Genomic DNA, 15,213 nt, shown 5'->3' on the forward strand with positions numbered 1-15,213 from the left:
ATATTCCATATACATGGTATAAATAATAAACTTAGTATACCTTTGTATATTTCAAAATACATAGTATAAAAAAATGGCATGAAAATCAATTTGACTTGTTTCTAATTTCAGACAATGGACCATGTCATTATTATTCAATAATGATTCATTTTAAATGAACGCTTCTCCGAGATAACAGCAAGGCAATTTTCATTTTCAAATATACGATCAAATTGTACCACCATAACTCAAATAACACAAAATTGTGAATGTAAATGTGATTAATGAACATGTGAGTTTACTGTATAGGCCCATTATTTCATTAAATCATCAAGGAAACTCATATTTGCTTAAGTGTCTCGGGAATAAATAAAATTGCTGCTTTGAATTTAATAATGATAATTTTTCGATTCACAAAAATCAATTGAGGTAGCTGGTAGTATGAAAATATAAAGTGGAAAACATTTAAAAAAAAGCATGGCTGTTACTCGAAAGAAATTAGATTGATATGATATCATTTCTTTTTTATTTCATTTTAAAGATATATAAATCGTAAGCCCATAATGAATTGAAATTTCCATGATTTTTTCGGGTTTTGATAAAGGTAAGTTTCATGAAAATCTGTTTTGCACACTTTGAGCTCACAGTCTTACTTATTAAATTTCTAAAAATAATGGAAGGAAAAACTGAAATGTTTCTTAGAAGCTTCTATTTAATTTATTATTTCTTTCGTTTTTAGGATCTTTTCTACCAAAATGGTAAGATATTTATGTCTGATTTTTTAGTCAATTTTTAGGTTGTTACTTATTTCAAGATAAATCGCCTACCATTTATATACACGTTACTATTTGAAACTTTTACCAAGTTTTTAGTTTTTTTCGTAAATTTTGATAACTTTTGTTTAGCTGTATCTTGATAACCTCCTTATATCTCGGTTCATAGTCCAGTGTTTAACCTGTATAATCCATATTTAAATCTTTTCATTACTAAACAGACTTCTATTACAGCTCTCTACGTTTTTGTAGTTCAAGTCTACAGCTCTCAGACCATTATATCTTATTGATTGACAAGTAGCTTGGCATAGTGTTTGTATTAAAAGTTCGGTAGTTTGTATGTTAGCAACTGCTTGAATAATTACAATATAGTTCATAACATAATTTGAATTGCGTAATGAGTAAATAATAAATTTATCAATACAAATTTTAATAAAATTGCAAGAAGCATGCAACATTTTCTATATAAACACATAAGAATTATTATTAATAAACTGTTAAAACTGTTTATTTATAAAACCAACTGCCCGTTAAAATTTGCAATACAATGCGCGATCATTTAGGTATTTATAAGCTTTCATCAAATGTTCTTCGGATTTTGTGATTTTATGGCACGCAGATGAAATTTTAATTATAATACAACGATTTGAATTGCCTTTGCCTTCCTACAGCATATTTATTCTTTTTCGAATTTAATGAAAAAAAAAATCTACTTGCGTGGATGAAATATCGCACTAATTAAAAATAATTGATTATACAGAAAATTATTTATAAATGATTTTTCTGACTTCGATTAGAACCACCCAACGTTGATTAACTTTGAATTAGCATTTTTCATGCTTAGCCTTGCGATGAGCTTACTCAACTTTCGAATTCTTTTAAGATATGAGAGGATATTGAACATCGACAAACTATTTAATTTTATATGCAATAATGAATTATCTATTTACTAATACATCAACTATATTTATTTTACATATATAAAACGACAAAGTTCATTTTTATGAATAAAAACACGTAGGCAGGTAAATAATGTCTATTTTATTAATTTATTCATACAATAATTAATTAAATATAATTTCATACATACAACATGTAAATTGAAATGTGTTTAGTTTTTTTATTTAATTTCTATTTTTTAATTTAATTTATTTTTTACAAAACTAGCCAGATAGAAATACTGTGTACTTTATTATTATATACTAACGGTTGCCCGTACCTAAGTTCCTTTTGCACTATACTCTCTGTTACCATTGTCTTCCTTAGCTGAAATTTTTTTAAATGTATATTTCACTGGCTACTCGAGATCCTATTTGAATGGTTGGAAATCAGAAAATTATTAGATAAAAATTAAAAGCCAATCTTGATAATTTCAGTCGTTTTTTCAGAACCCATAAATAAAAATTTACAGCAAATTTTTAAAAAAATCCAGCCGCAAATAAATCAAAATCAAATGATGAAACAAACAATTCATTAAAGGAAAGTCACGCATGTAATAACAAAAAGAAAATATTCCTGTAACATGTAGAGATCCGAAAATCTGTAACATGTAGAGATCCGGAGATATAGCGTTGGCTACGCTGACATTAGCCTCAAGCCACCAGGATCATTGTTATTCGGAAACGGCAATGACAAAAAATAGAAAATAATTGGCAAAAAATTGTCGTGTTAGTTTTATTACGTCCCTATGACTTGGCTACACTAGCTTCATAAACACGCAATATGCACTATTATGGCTAGCAACTGTTTTTCCTACAAAAAGATTCATTGTTGAATCTGTTTGTCTTCTTCCAATACAATACCAACACAAACCACATATCCTAGCTTATGTTCATAACATGGATGTTAATAGAATTATAAATTGCAATTTAAAAAAATTTAATTTTTAAAAACTTTCTTTGGCCTATTTTTATAAAATTGAGTAATCTAAATTAGTGAAAAAAAATATTATAAAAAACCCATCTTAATAACTGAAGTTTTCCAGTGATGAGCGCACATAGAAAAACGCTCTATAATCTTACAGTTATAAAGAGAGATAGACTTTATTGAATACAATTAATTTTAAAATATTTACACGTATTAATTATAATTTATAAATGTTTAGTTTAGATATTAATATTACGAATTTATTTATTTATATGTATATTAGGAAAAGAATTATTATTGTTAGTTAGTTGGTGCCATAATTTATTATTTTATTTTTAGAAGAAATATTATTTTTTAAATTTTATTACATTTAATTTTATAAAGTGATACATTTTATAATTGATTTATTGGGCGATAATTATAATATTTTCAGTCAAACTAAGAGGGACATGTATGAATAAAGAAGAATGGAAAGGAGAACTATTTTACAGAATGTTTTTTTTTTTTGCCGTCTAGTCAAGACTCTGCCAAAGATAGACATGTACATAGTCATAACAATTTAACATGGAACGTATACTTAATGTCACAAAAAATGCTCGTTTTACATATAATATTATATGTAAAACGAGCATTTTTTGTGACATTTAGTATACATGAAAAAGACGAATCTTACTCATTTCTAAGCAATATCTCTATTAGGGAAAGATTTGCAGCCTTTTTTGATTTACCTGAGTTTTGAAGTGAATCGTTAGAAAGGAAGAGACAAGAAAAATAATTTAATTTCAGTTCAGTCTGCTTTTAATTAAATTTTTAAGATTTGTGAACATAGTCTCAATATGTAAATGCAATTTCTAGTTGTATTTTTGTAAGTTATTAAATACAGGTTTATGGAATTTGATTACATTTGACTACAGCATCATTTTATTTTTTTTAAAAGAGACAAATATATGGTATTTGCGATAAAGGTTGAAGTACAGGTCCTGGCACACACTTGGAGGCCAAAGGTACATTGTCATACTCTATATGTGTTACTCAATTATTTTGATAGACTGAATACATCACATTCATATATTTACACCGGCAGGTATCTCTCGTCTAGTGACTGCAGATATCAAGCCAGCAACGCTAGGCCTACCGCTTATGGCATTGGCTACGCTTGAATTAACTGAGCTGACTTTGATATATTTATTATGGTAAAATTTTTAAAGCCTATTGTGAGTTTCGTTGTACAAAAAGAAAAGAAAATAAGTTTCTAAAAATATATGGCCAAAGACTTTTTATTTTCGAAGTACACAATGATAACATATGGAAACACCTAATATCCAAATAGAAAGTCTTTGGTAAAATGTTAGCTTTTTTTTATATAAATATATATAAATATTAGTATGAAAGAAATTTTAAGATAAGAAAAAGTGTATAGTTAGCCCGCCAAATCTCTAAAGAATAAAAGTTAACAAAACCAACTCTCTAGTAATTGATAGGCGAGCATTTCATCCCCTAGAGTCCTGGCGGGCTAAATCTACGCTACAATTTTAAATTCCAAATATAATAATATAATACTTAGCTACTCAGAGAAAAATTAATTCTCGATAAAACTTACCTCCACTGTTTATAATATCATAACTCGGTGATCTAAAATTGCAGGAACAGATTTAGCCCAGCAGGGACCGTAAGGGATGTATAAGAAATGACGACGATATTAGATTTTTTTGTATAAAACTTTAATATTTCTTTTTAATAAAAAAATTATATTTACAAATGTACATAAAATGTGTTTAATATATAGAAAAATAATATTTTTAGGTTATAAAATAGTCTACTTTTTATATTTCTCGCATTTCAATTTAATGAAATCGTTAATTTATGCTAAAGCTCTAGCAAATATTTAAATTACTATATTCGAATGCTTTGAATATAAAAAATAAACTATAGATTATACAATTATTTAAATTTTTTCTCTACGAATATAAAAACAATTTTTCTATTTAAAATAAATAACACAATTTAAAATAAAATATATTTTTTACATTTTAAATTTTATTCTTTTTAAATGGAATGCAACTTTTTCTTTGACTTACCAGTATGTAGAAATAGATGATTCTTTAAATTTGTATGTTTTGAAAAGCCTCGACTGCAGATATGACATTTGAATGGCCATGATCCAGAATGTACATACATGTGTGAACGTAAATCACCAGGTGTTGGGAATGATTTACTACATAATCCACACTTATGTGGTTTATCCTGTAACAAAATAATAAAAAATTTAGTCATTTATTATGATTTATTCAGTAATACACTTTTAGTTTAAAAACTTTTTTTATAACTTGCTCTATATCAAAATTACAATTCATACATAGAAGAACTATCATTTAAAAATAATATACTTTTATTACACATATGAGTATCTATGCATAATTTTATTAAGAAAATAATAAAGTAAAATTACATGATTACTATAATACATTTGTAAATGGTTTTTAAAGTCATATAAGACTTAATAATGTACAATACAATTATAAAATTCATAAATTTTTAGTTTAGAATTATTTTAATTCATATTAAATATATTAATGTGATTGTATCTTGCATGTAGATTCTGGTTTGAATGGGTTCAGTGTCTTATCATATGTTGTAGTCTCCAAAGTAAAAGACAATAATATTTCCTTTAACCAAAAATATGTACTTGCTACCGTGTTGGGAACATATTTTCTTGTCCTAGAATTTTGATTCTAAGGCAACCAATACCAAAATGCCCTGATTTTTTTATTTTTAACCCCCAAAATAAAAAAAGGGTGTTATAAGTTTGTCCGCTATGTGTGTGTGTGTTTGTGGCATCGCCTAAACGAATGAACCGATTTTAACTTTTTGGTTTCAAGTGATAGGTAATTTATAGTACAAGATCCGAATTAAGGTCGACCTTCACCTATCTGCTTACCGAATGAAAGTTATTTTTTATGAAATGTAAAATATTTACAAATATCCCTGTTGTGGGTTGCCTTAAAAAATATGGTCCAGACAACTTTTAATAAAAATATCAAAACTGGGAAAGCTTGTAAACATTATTTTTTGACTGATTTTGTGGACAATCATATAGCACCGTATTTGCAATAAAATTATCTTTATTTATATATGCGAGTCAATGAATTAACAGATGAACGTAATTACTATTCACAACCTGTATAAATGTGATTATAGTGAACGAAAAAAGGCAGACAACATAGCTGCTGCATATTCTTTATGGCTTTTACTTTCGAGTAGATCAAAATTCGTAAGATTTGCAAGTCAGTGAAAAATTTCTAAAAATTTTACTCTTGATATTTTCACTAAAAGTAGTCTGGACCACATTTTTTTAGGCAACCCATTGCAGGGATATTTGTTAACATTTTATATTTCATAAAAAATAACTTTCATCCGGTAAACAGATGGGTGAAGGTCGATCCTAATTGGGATCTTAGACTATTAAGGGAGAGTGTTCTTAACTTTCATGTGCGAGCTTAGAGTTCTGTACCCGAAAAAACTAAAAAATTGGCGATGATCTTCAAAATCGATTCAGTTTGTAAAATGCATAACATATAATTTTAACAAATAAATAATTACTATGGAAATGAATGGTCAAATAAACCTGGTTCAGTTCATTTCGAAAAGTGAAATGGTAAAATAATTAGGTAATTCAAAACAATATTTCAAAAGAGCAAACAAAGTCAACTCAAATATTTCAATTTCAATTAAAATATTTCCAAAAATTTGTCCCAAAAAATGATAGTTCTCTATTTGCGTCTCTGTAATTCTCAGTTTCATCGTAGCCCCTAAACGACCGAACCGACTTAATTGAGAACATTTTATAAATAAGTTTCCAAAAATCGATTTACAAGGGATAAATCACATTTGTTGGAGGTTTTTAAAATTTTGTAAATTTCACTTGTTTAAATAAGTAACTTGTTAAATAATTAACATTATTTTTCTAAGATTTTGTAAAGGTAAATAAAAATGTTGTGAGAAAAATTAAAATCAACAGAATAAAGGAAATAATTCATTTCGATACACTCAATGAATATATTTCTGAATCAGAACTATTGTTGAGCTCTTACACAAATTTAAATAAATACAAATATTATAATTAGTATAAACAAATGATATTGTGACTGTTTGTGACAGTATTGTGACACATGATTAAAATATAACAATATTTAAAGTATATCAATGTGTACACTTTTGTATAGTTTATATATCTTGTGGACTTACCCAATCCGTGAGATTTTACAATCTTTTATTTATAAGATCTATTTTTCTATATACAATTTAGTAAATATTTCTACCATATGGATATTCTACCATGGATGTATGGTATGGAATCTTTAATGTAATATTTATAATTTATAATATATATTTATTTATTTATCATTTATATTGAGTACCGTTTTCTTTCTACAGTGAGATATATCTACAATGTGCGTCAGATAAGTTTAGTTATTTCCCAAAAATAAATGTATTTTTTTTTGGCAATTTTTGTATGAATCCTCGACCTATTAAACTGAAATTTTGTTTACATGTTTAGTTTACATAAGACATTGCATGATAATATAAGTGACGTCCTGATTTTCCCATCACTTTACCCATATTTAATATATTTAAATTAAAAACTTAAATAAAAATTAATTTTTCAAAGGCAAACTTTTATTGTACTAAAAAGAAGAATAAATCACTGTTTTTAAAAGCTTGAGACGTTCTCAGTCATTTTCAATGTATTAAATTTAGTGCCTCCAGCTATTAAAAATAGTCATGTATGAGTGACTGACAGAAATTTTTATTTTTTAGTTTTTAGTATAATAAAAGCTTGTCAATTAAAATGTATTTTTTTATTTAAATTTGTAGGGAAGTTGGCCAAACGAAAAATTGAGAATATTAAAGTCAAATTTGTTTATGAGTGTGTCAACTTTCCCCATAAAAATTACTTGATCAGTGTCATAAATGGTGTCTAAAAAACGTTGAAAGAAAACCCTGCATTTAAGTAGTATCTCCAGAAATAATAAATTTCGATAAAATACATGCTTAAAAAGGTGACCTCATTTTTATGGACAATCCGTGACGTAGTTGAGAATCGAGCTCTGAAAGAAATCGGAATGTTCCAGGTTCTACGATAAAAATGGAAAATTACAGTATCTTCCAGAAGTATTGAGAATTTTCAGAATATTCTAGATTATTCTAAATTGTTTCGAGGTGTTCGAGAATTTTTAGAATATTCTAAGATTGTTCCGACATGTTCGAGAATTTTTCTAAATATCTCAGGAGTTTCTGTATCTATGAAGGAATTTTCTAGAAACCGAACGGAAGTCAAGAATCTTCAAAAGTATGATTAAATGTTGTAGTATCCTGCTTTAGTGAGGATACGTTCAAATATGCGTACCCGACAATCTTTGAAAATTTTAGACCACATTTCTATAAAATGTGGTTTAAAATGCACCCTATTTAAAAATTCACTAGCATTTTTAGACGTATTTATTAATATTTTTACTTCAAAAGAAAAATCCCTTCTTGAAGATCAAAAAGCAAATCGAAACACTTTTTGAATTTTAGGTACCTCGTAGATAACGCTTTCTGTCCAATGACATTAAAATTCTTTTAAATTGATTATCTACAAAAGTCCACTTTAAGCGTAATAAATCTGTAACATTTGGTAGTAAAAGCAACCATGTATGTGTGGTTATGTAATGGTTCATAGATTCCAGTGTTGTAAGTATACGATAGTAAATTTAAATTTTATGTTTTATACCACTTTGAAACATAAATGCTATATGTTTATGTTTTTGAATTGATTGATCGATGTCAGTCATCGATTGTGCTATGTATAAAAATCGTATACATAATATACCTGTATTACATTTTCAATCAATGAATTGTATATTATGTATGTATTTAAAATACCTTTGAATCGATCATCAATACATGTATACATGCATACATTTAATATAAAATAATTTTAAGTATCAAATAAGTGTATAAAATCGTTTAATTCAATTACATCTTGAATGTTTTTTTTTTTTAAATATTTTATTTTAATTTATTTCGAAAATTTAAATTAAAAAAATAATTCTTTTGTAGCATATATTGCAATAAAACATTTACAAAAGACTTTGTGCCAAACTATTCTTATTTGATTTTTTGCGAACTTTAATTGTAAACATTTCCAATAAAAATAAATTACAGTATAAAAAACAACGCTTTATTGCACCGTGGATATTAATTTTAATTGTAATGTAAAAGCGTGGGGTGGTCCTACATTCATTCAATAAATAAGATGATTTGACAGATATTAACCACCCGTCGGATTTCAATATAATTTGACCAATTTACGTCAAAATTAATATCTCGAAAACAAAAATTAATATCAAAATTTTTTTAAATTTTATTCTAAAAACATTTCTTTCAGCTCTCTGATTTTTTTTCAATTCTATCGAGGCAATTTTTAATATCATAAAAGTTAGCTGAGAAGAAAGTGAATTTTGCATGCATTGAAGGGGGAAATTGTGAACTTTGCAGTTGACTATATCGGGATCTAAACGACCAAAAATTCTGCAACTTCGTATCTTACAACTAACATTATTCGGAGCCTGTGAGAAAAAATAGGTAAAAACCTGTCGACAAGTGCATTCATGATAGAAATATCTTAAAGTAAGTAAATAAGATCATCTATTCTGGTGATCCTCTTCAGGATAATAGGATTAAATTATTGTTCTGTCATCGGATCTTAGTATGTCCGCTGATTTTCAAATTAATCAGACAATTAGAAGTAGGTCAAGATAGACTAGTTAGTTTTTATTACATTATTTGTTAGTTGCAAGCGGAGTTAATATGAGCGTATTACAAAATTTATGGTATATTCAAGGGTACGGTTGAGAACTACACTACATAACTTTACGCTATGAGATAAAAGTTGCCTAATTATTTATGCCTAGTTTAGCTATATGCGGGCTCTGAGAGTAACTGTGAATTTGAAAGGGCTTTAGAGATAATCAAAGCATTAAAAACGTGGAAAATATAGGTTTTATATTGTTAATCTTTAGCAACAATATATAATGGGAGCCACAAGGGGTGTCCTCCAAACCCTATAAGTCTACTAAGGATGGTAAAACAAATTTATAACATATCCTCATTTCGCCTGGCAGTTGCGATAGGGTATTTTTTAATCCATTACCTTCCTTACTCCTTCGATACAGTTCATAAGTCTTTATTTAAGGGAACAATATGACTAAAAACTGCTAATAAAAATAAAATGCTTGTGGTATATTTTCGCGTTCATAAGAAAAGTATTTGATAAATTATCTTCAGTTTGATTACAGAAACATGAATGCACGAATTTATTATACTTTATATGTATATTATGTACAAATACTTTCAGTTCAGTTCGGTTTAAGGTACAATTTACAAACAATATTACATGTAAAGTATAAATGTTTTGAATAAAATAAAAGATCTATTACTTATTACGAACAATAAGTAATGAGTACTTGTACATATATTGAGTGATGACAAACATGTTTTGACGCAATGAAATGTAATCAAAACAATGGAGAAATATAAATAAAATTGTATAAATTCACTTACTTGTATTTATTGTCATCAATAAATGCCTCTGCCGTATGTTAGAATAAAATCAAAGGAAAAAGCTTTTTTTTTGCATACAGTCTTACAAATTACCATAAATACCTGCGTTTTTAGTATATGATTTTCAGTCTCAAAGTAGTAGTAAAATTATTTAGCAGCATATTTTAATTTAGCAGTATATTGGAATAGATCTAATTTAACTATTTAAAAGTAATTTTATTTCTGTAGGGAAATTGTGCAGTAGAAATATTTTGAAGAAAAAAATAGAATTCCCATTATAGATTTCTGTATTTTTATGAAGAAATCTTAAAATATTTTTGAATTGCGTTGAAAAAGGCAATTTCATTATATTAATACGTTAATTTTTCAAAAATATGAGCTTTAGCTTCATATTAGTAATTTGAAACTAAATATCTAAAAAGAAAAAAGTGTTAAACAACTGTGGAAAATTTCAAAGGTGCAAGGCTTTTTACTTTATTGATCGACTTCAAACAAAAAAGGAGGAGATTATCAATTCAACTGTTTTTTTTTTATATGTGTTGCCTCAGAACTATCGACTGGATGAACCGATTTTGATGATTCTTTATCTATTTCAAAGCTAGTGCCTCCCGTGTGGTCTCATTTCATTTTGGTCGAGTTCTGATAACGGCATCCATGAGAAAACCATAAAAGCCTTAAATTTGCATTAAGCATGCACGACAAGAGGACGAATAACTCAATATTACGCCACCCGATTTCGATGATTCTTTTTTAGAAACAAATTAGCTGGTGCACTTCAGATTCAGTAAAAATCACAATATAAAAAAAAAATTTTTATTTTTAAACAAAAAGAAAACCGACTTCAAAAGACAAATTTTTCCAAATACACTAAAAGAAAAGAAATAACGATGATATAATGTAGTTAAAATTATTGTTATTTTTGTAGTCGGTGTCAGCCAAGCTAATGTAGCAAAATGTTCTGTTAGAGTTGTTTCGTTGGCTGACACCGACTCCAAAAAAAAAAAACCAATAATTTTAACTACATTATATTATCGTTATTTTTTTTCTTTTTAGTGCATTTTAATTTGTTTTGGAAAAGTTTTTCTTTTTGTTAAAGGTTTTTTTTTATTACCATAATTTTTATTTAATTTTGTTGTGCTATATTTATAACGCAAAGAAAAAGTCACATAGTTGATTCCAAAATTTCTTTGCATGTTTAAAAATAGTTGGAAGGACAAAAATCGATCGATTAATATACCTAAAAAAAATTGTTAAATTTAAAAAAATAAAGCGATTTTAATGTGTTAATAATTGTTTTGGGACTGTCATAGCTAATAATAATAATTCTTGTTTTATATGTTAGCAAAATTATTGTTTAAAATTTTGTGGTTTACAAAAAAAAAAACTTTAAAATATAATCTTTTTTTAACTATGGTTGAAACCAAACATTATGATAATTTGAGGTGAATTATGTTTTTTTCATGATAACATAAAAATAGTTTTAGAGACGACCCAGTTTGTTTACCTGTTTTGTCCTATATTAAAAAAGGATAATTTAATCAAAAATGATTAAATCTTTTTTTTTTTGGAGTCATTATTTTCTAATATACCTGTACATATAAAAAATGTACATACATATTCTTAGAATGGTACTTTTTTTAGGACATAATTGTGTCTTGAAGGCGAATTATTTTTCTAAATTGTAATTACTTATGATAATGTAATGATGATACTAGGAAATTGATGACGAGTTGTATGGCACCGCTTAAAATTTTGATTCTGATGAAAAATAATGTTGATTTTTATTAAATGGATTAGTTGACCTTTATTAGGGTAACGATTTTTGTCTTTTATTTGCATGAATATAGTTTTGCAAATTTTATGGTGTTTATAAAAATACTTAAAACGATGCCTTATTATACCATGTATATGAAATATCAGAGTATATTATTTAGTCCCAAGTTTGTAACGCTTAAAAATATTGATAGTACGAATTTCCGTATGTCTGTCTGTCGTCTGTCGTCTGTCCGTCTGTCATCACGATTTCTAAAAAACGAAAAGAGATATCAAGCTGAAATTTTTATAGTGTGCTTAAGACGTAAAAAGTGAGGTCGAGTTCGTAAATGAGCAACATAGGTTCATTGGGTCTTGGGTCCGTAGGACCCATCTTGTAAATAGTTAGAGATATAAAAAATATTTAAATGTAAAAAATTGTTCCTTATAAAAAAATAAATAACTTTTGTTTGAAACATTTTCTTGTAAGCATTACCGTTTATCCTAAGAGCGAAAATTAGGCACAAATTGTATGGTATGTATTATAAGGGTATATCAGTTATGTATGTGTGACCTGTATAGGTATATGTGTAATCTGACAGAGTAATCAACATTTTCTATACATGGTATTTCTACAATTAACTCAGTCAATTGTTTGTTTTCCCTTGTTTTTCATAAAATATGTCAATAAATTGAATATTAACATCCATGTTTCAATATTACGTTATTTTGTTATGGGTTATTTAAAATAAATTTGTAACCCATTTTCCCACGCTACTAAACCATTAAAAAACTTACAAAATGACTTCTATAAACAGACGGTTAAAAGAATGAATAATAAGACATTATTATAATAAATAAATATATCATGGATATTGTCTTAGGAATTTGCCACACACAATTATAATTATAATATTTTAATATAGCCCCCCCCCGTTCCTCGTCCATCCTTCTCTTGTTGACTTATATAATTAGATATGTTTCACAAGAAAGCGGGGTACTTGTTCAAAGTTCAAAGTGCGTGTATATATATATATACGAATGTTTTTTTTATTTATTTTCTGGTTAGGGTGTTACGGTTGACCAATACCTGTGTGTACTATATTATGCATATTTGTTCGGATTGTTTTCTTATAATAATGTTCTTAAGTCATATTAAACACGTCAAGTAGTCTTTAATCGTGGGAATATCTTTATATATATTGTTTTTCTTGTAAACTTTCCATATCGTAGAGACTATATGCTTCGCTAACTACAATTTATATTCCTTTTTGAAAGATTGTGGTGCATGATTGTTTTATTACCTAATTTTATATGGAATATGGTTTTTTAACATTATTTATGTTCGGGTTTGGTTAATATAAATTGGTTGGGAATATTTTTTTAAATAATTTTTTGATGTTTTCTTTTGAGGTTTGATTATATGACTTGTCAAATTTCGAAATTATTTGTGTTGTTTTCGCTATTTTGAAACAGCAACAGAAAAATTATCCTGTTAGATATTAGGACCTGAAATCGAAAACCAGAAAGCCAATTTTCATTTTTATTAACTTCCCAGAGGAAGTTAATGTTTGATTTTGAAAATCTCCAGTTTAACATATTTCCGCGGTTTCAAGGTCGCAATATCCGAATCAAACCTTGTCAATGTGATGTCTGTCAATCGGATTATTTCCCCTCGATTATCTCGCGAACCAATTGTGATATTAACACGTGACTGGGCTTATTCGACGCATAATCTCGTATTTAAGAACTGAAAGAGAATTGGTTGAAAGAGAAATTTTCAGGAAGAAAACTGTAAAAAATTCGATAAACAGAATCTGAAAAGTGGATGAAACTCGTCATTTATCTATGGAGATAATGGTCGTTCCAGAATAAGCTGCAAGACATGTTCGAAACATGATCTATAAATGTTAACAAGCTTCGCCTTTTTATAACTTTTTATTATACTAGGGAGTTTTTCGGCTGGACCTCGAGGGTCGCACCAGACTCAATTTATTTGATTTTTATAAAGGATATTTAAAAATGTCTAAGTGACATCCAAAACTTTACAAAATTATTCTGTGCCTGTGCTTTAATTGTTATGCAGAGTGTCCTACAAACCAAAAAAAAAAGGTAATTACAAACAGAAGAATACTTTTACAATTCTACGTCGAATTTCCGCTCAAAGTTCCTTTGCAGTTTATGGATCCAATGTACCGTTAACCAGATATGGCTTCGTTAATTATCGTTTGCATTTTTGAAGTACAGAATGTATCTGACAAATAGTTTAACTCTATAACTCTGAGATTTGAAATAAAATTTCAAATTCGTCTCAATTTCAAAATAATTTTTTTTGATTTATAAACATGTATTGCGACTACAATGTTACTTGTTGCTAATTTTAAAACTGTTTGAAAAAAAAAAATTTGCACTAATGAAAGTAAAATTGGCAAAGATGATTCAATAAAAAGTGGGAACTAGAGTGAATTATTATTTCTACAATAAAAACAACAGTAACCGCCATAATGTTTCGTTTTTTTTTACACAAACTAACCAAGTTAACGTATATTGTTGAATAGCAGATGTTTTACGAATTGTAAAGAATTATAAAAAGAGGAAATGAAGCGTTCTGTGTAAGATCAGTGTTAGCACAACATATACATAAAACATATAAAACAAAGTAAAAATATATTTTTACATCGAAACTTTATTAAAAAGGAAGTAATATATATATTATTATATTATTTTAATATGGGTATGGGTTAGTGTGGCAACCTTGACTCCAAGTAATTCTCCCAGACAAAAATCATCATCTTCTTGTAACAACAATATGATAATTTAAACTTTTTAAGTCGTCTTATTGTTCGCTTTTTTTCTCTTTCAATTTCATTATTATTCTTTTCATAATAATTATTATTAATAATAATATTATTATTATATTATTCTGTCTCATAATTCTTCTGGTATTGTTTGTTTATCTTCTATATAACATGCGTTTGCAAAATTCACTAAGCCAAAAAAAAAAAACGAAAAAAAAAATAGACGGGAAAATTTATTAACCATGATGGGGATTAATTTATAAATGAAAAAAAATTGAAATTAATTAATTGACCTTGTTGTGATTTTCGTACTGATAACAATATTTTGAATTAAATGATGTAATTGATTTTGATAATAAAGACCTAATTAACCTTGCGTGATTATAATTTGATTCTACTTACTACTTATCTTAATAATGTACTGGGAAGATAAAAATTGA

At 27.2% G+C, this 15,213-nt stretch overlaps 1 protein-coding gene across 1 annotated transcript in view; it reads right to left on the minus strand.

Moving 5' to 3' along the window:
- Nucleotides 1-15,213, minus strand: part of LOC123295644 (zinc finger protein 235-like) — a 215,727-nt gene that overhangs the window by 85,496 nt on the left and 115,018 nt on the right. The window contains exon 5 of the mRNA XM_044877062.1: nt 4,697-4,862. Coding sequence (XP_044732997.1) covers nt 4,697-4,862 — 166 coding nt within the window. The remainder of the gene's footprint in view (nt 1-4,696; nt 4,863-15,213) is intronic.

This window comes from Chrysoperla carnea, chromosome 3, assembly GCF_905475395.1.
Source record: "Chrysoperla carnea chromosome 3, inChrCarn1.1, whole genome shotgun sequence".
NCBI lineage: Eukaryota > Metazoa > Arthropoda > Insecta > Neuroptera > Chrysopidae > Chrysoperla > Chrysoperla carnea.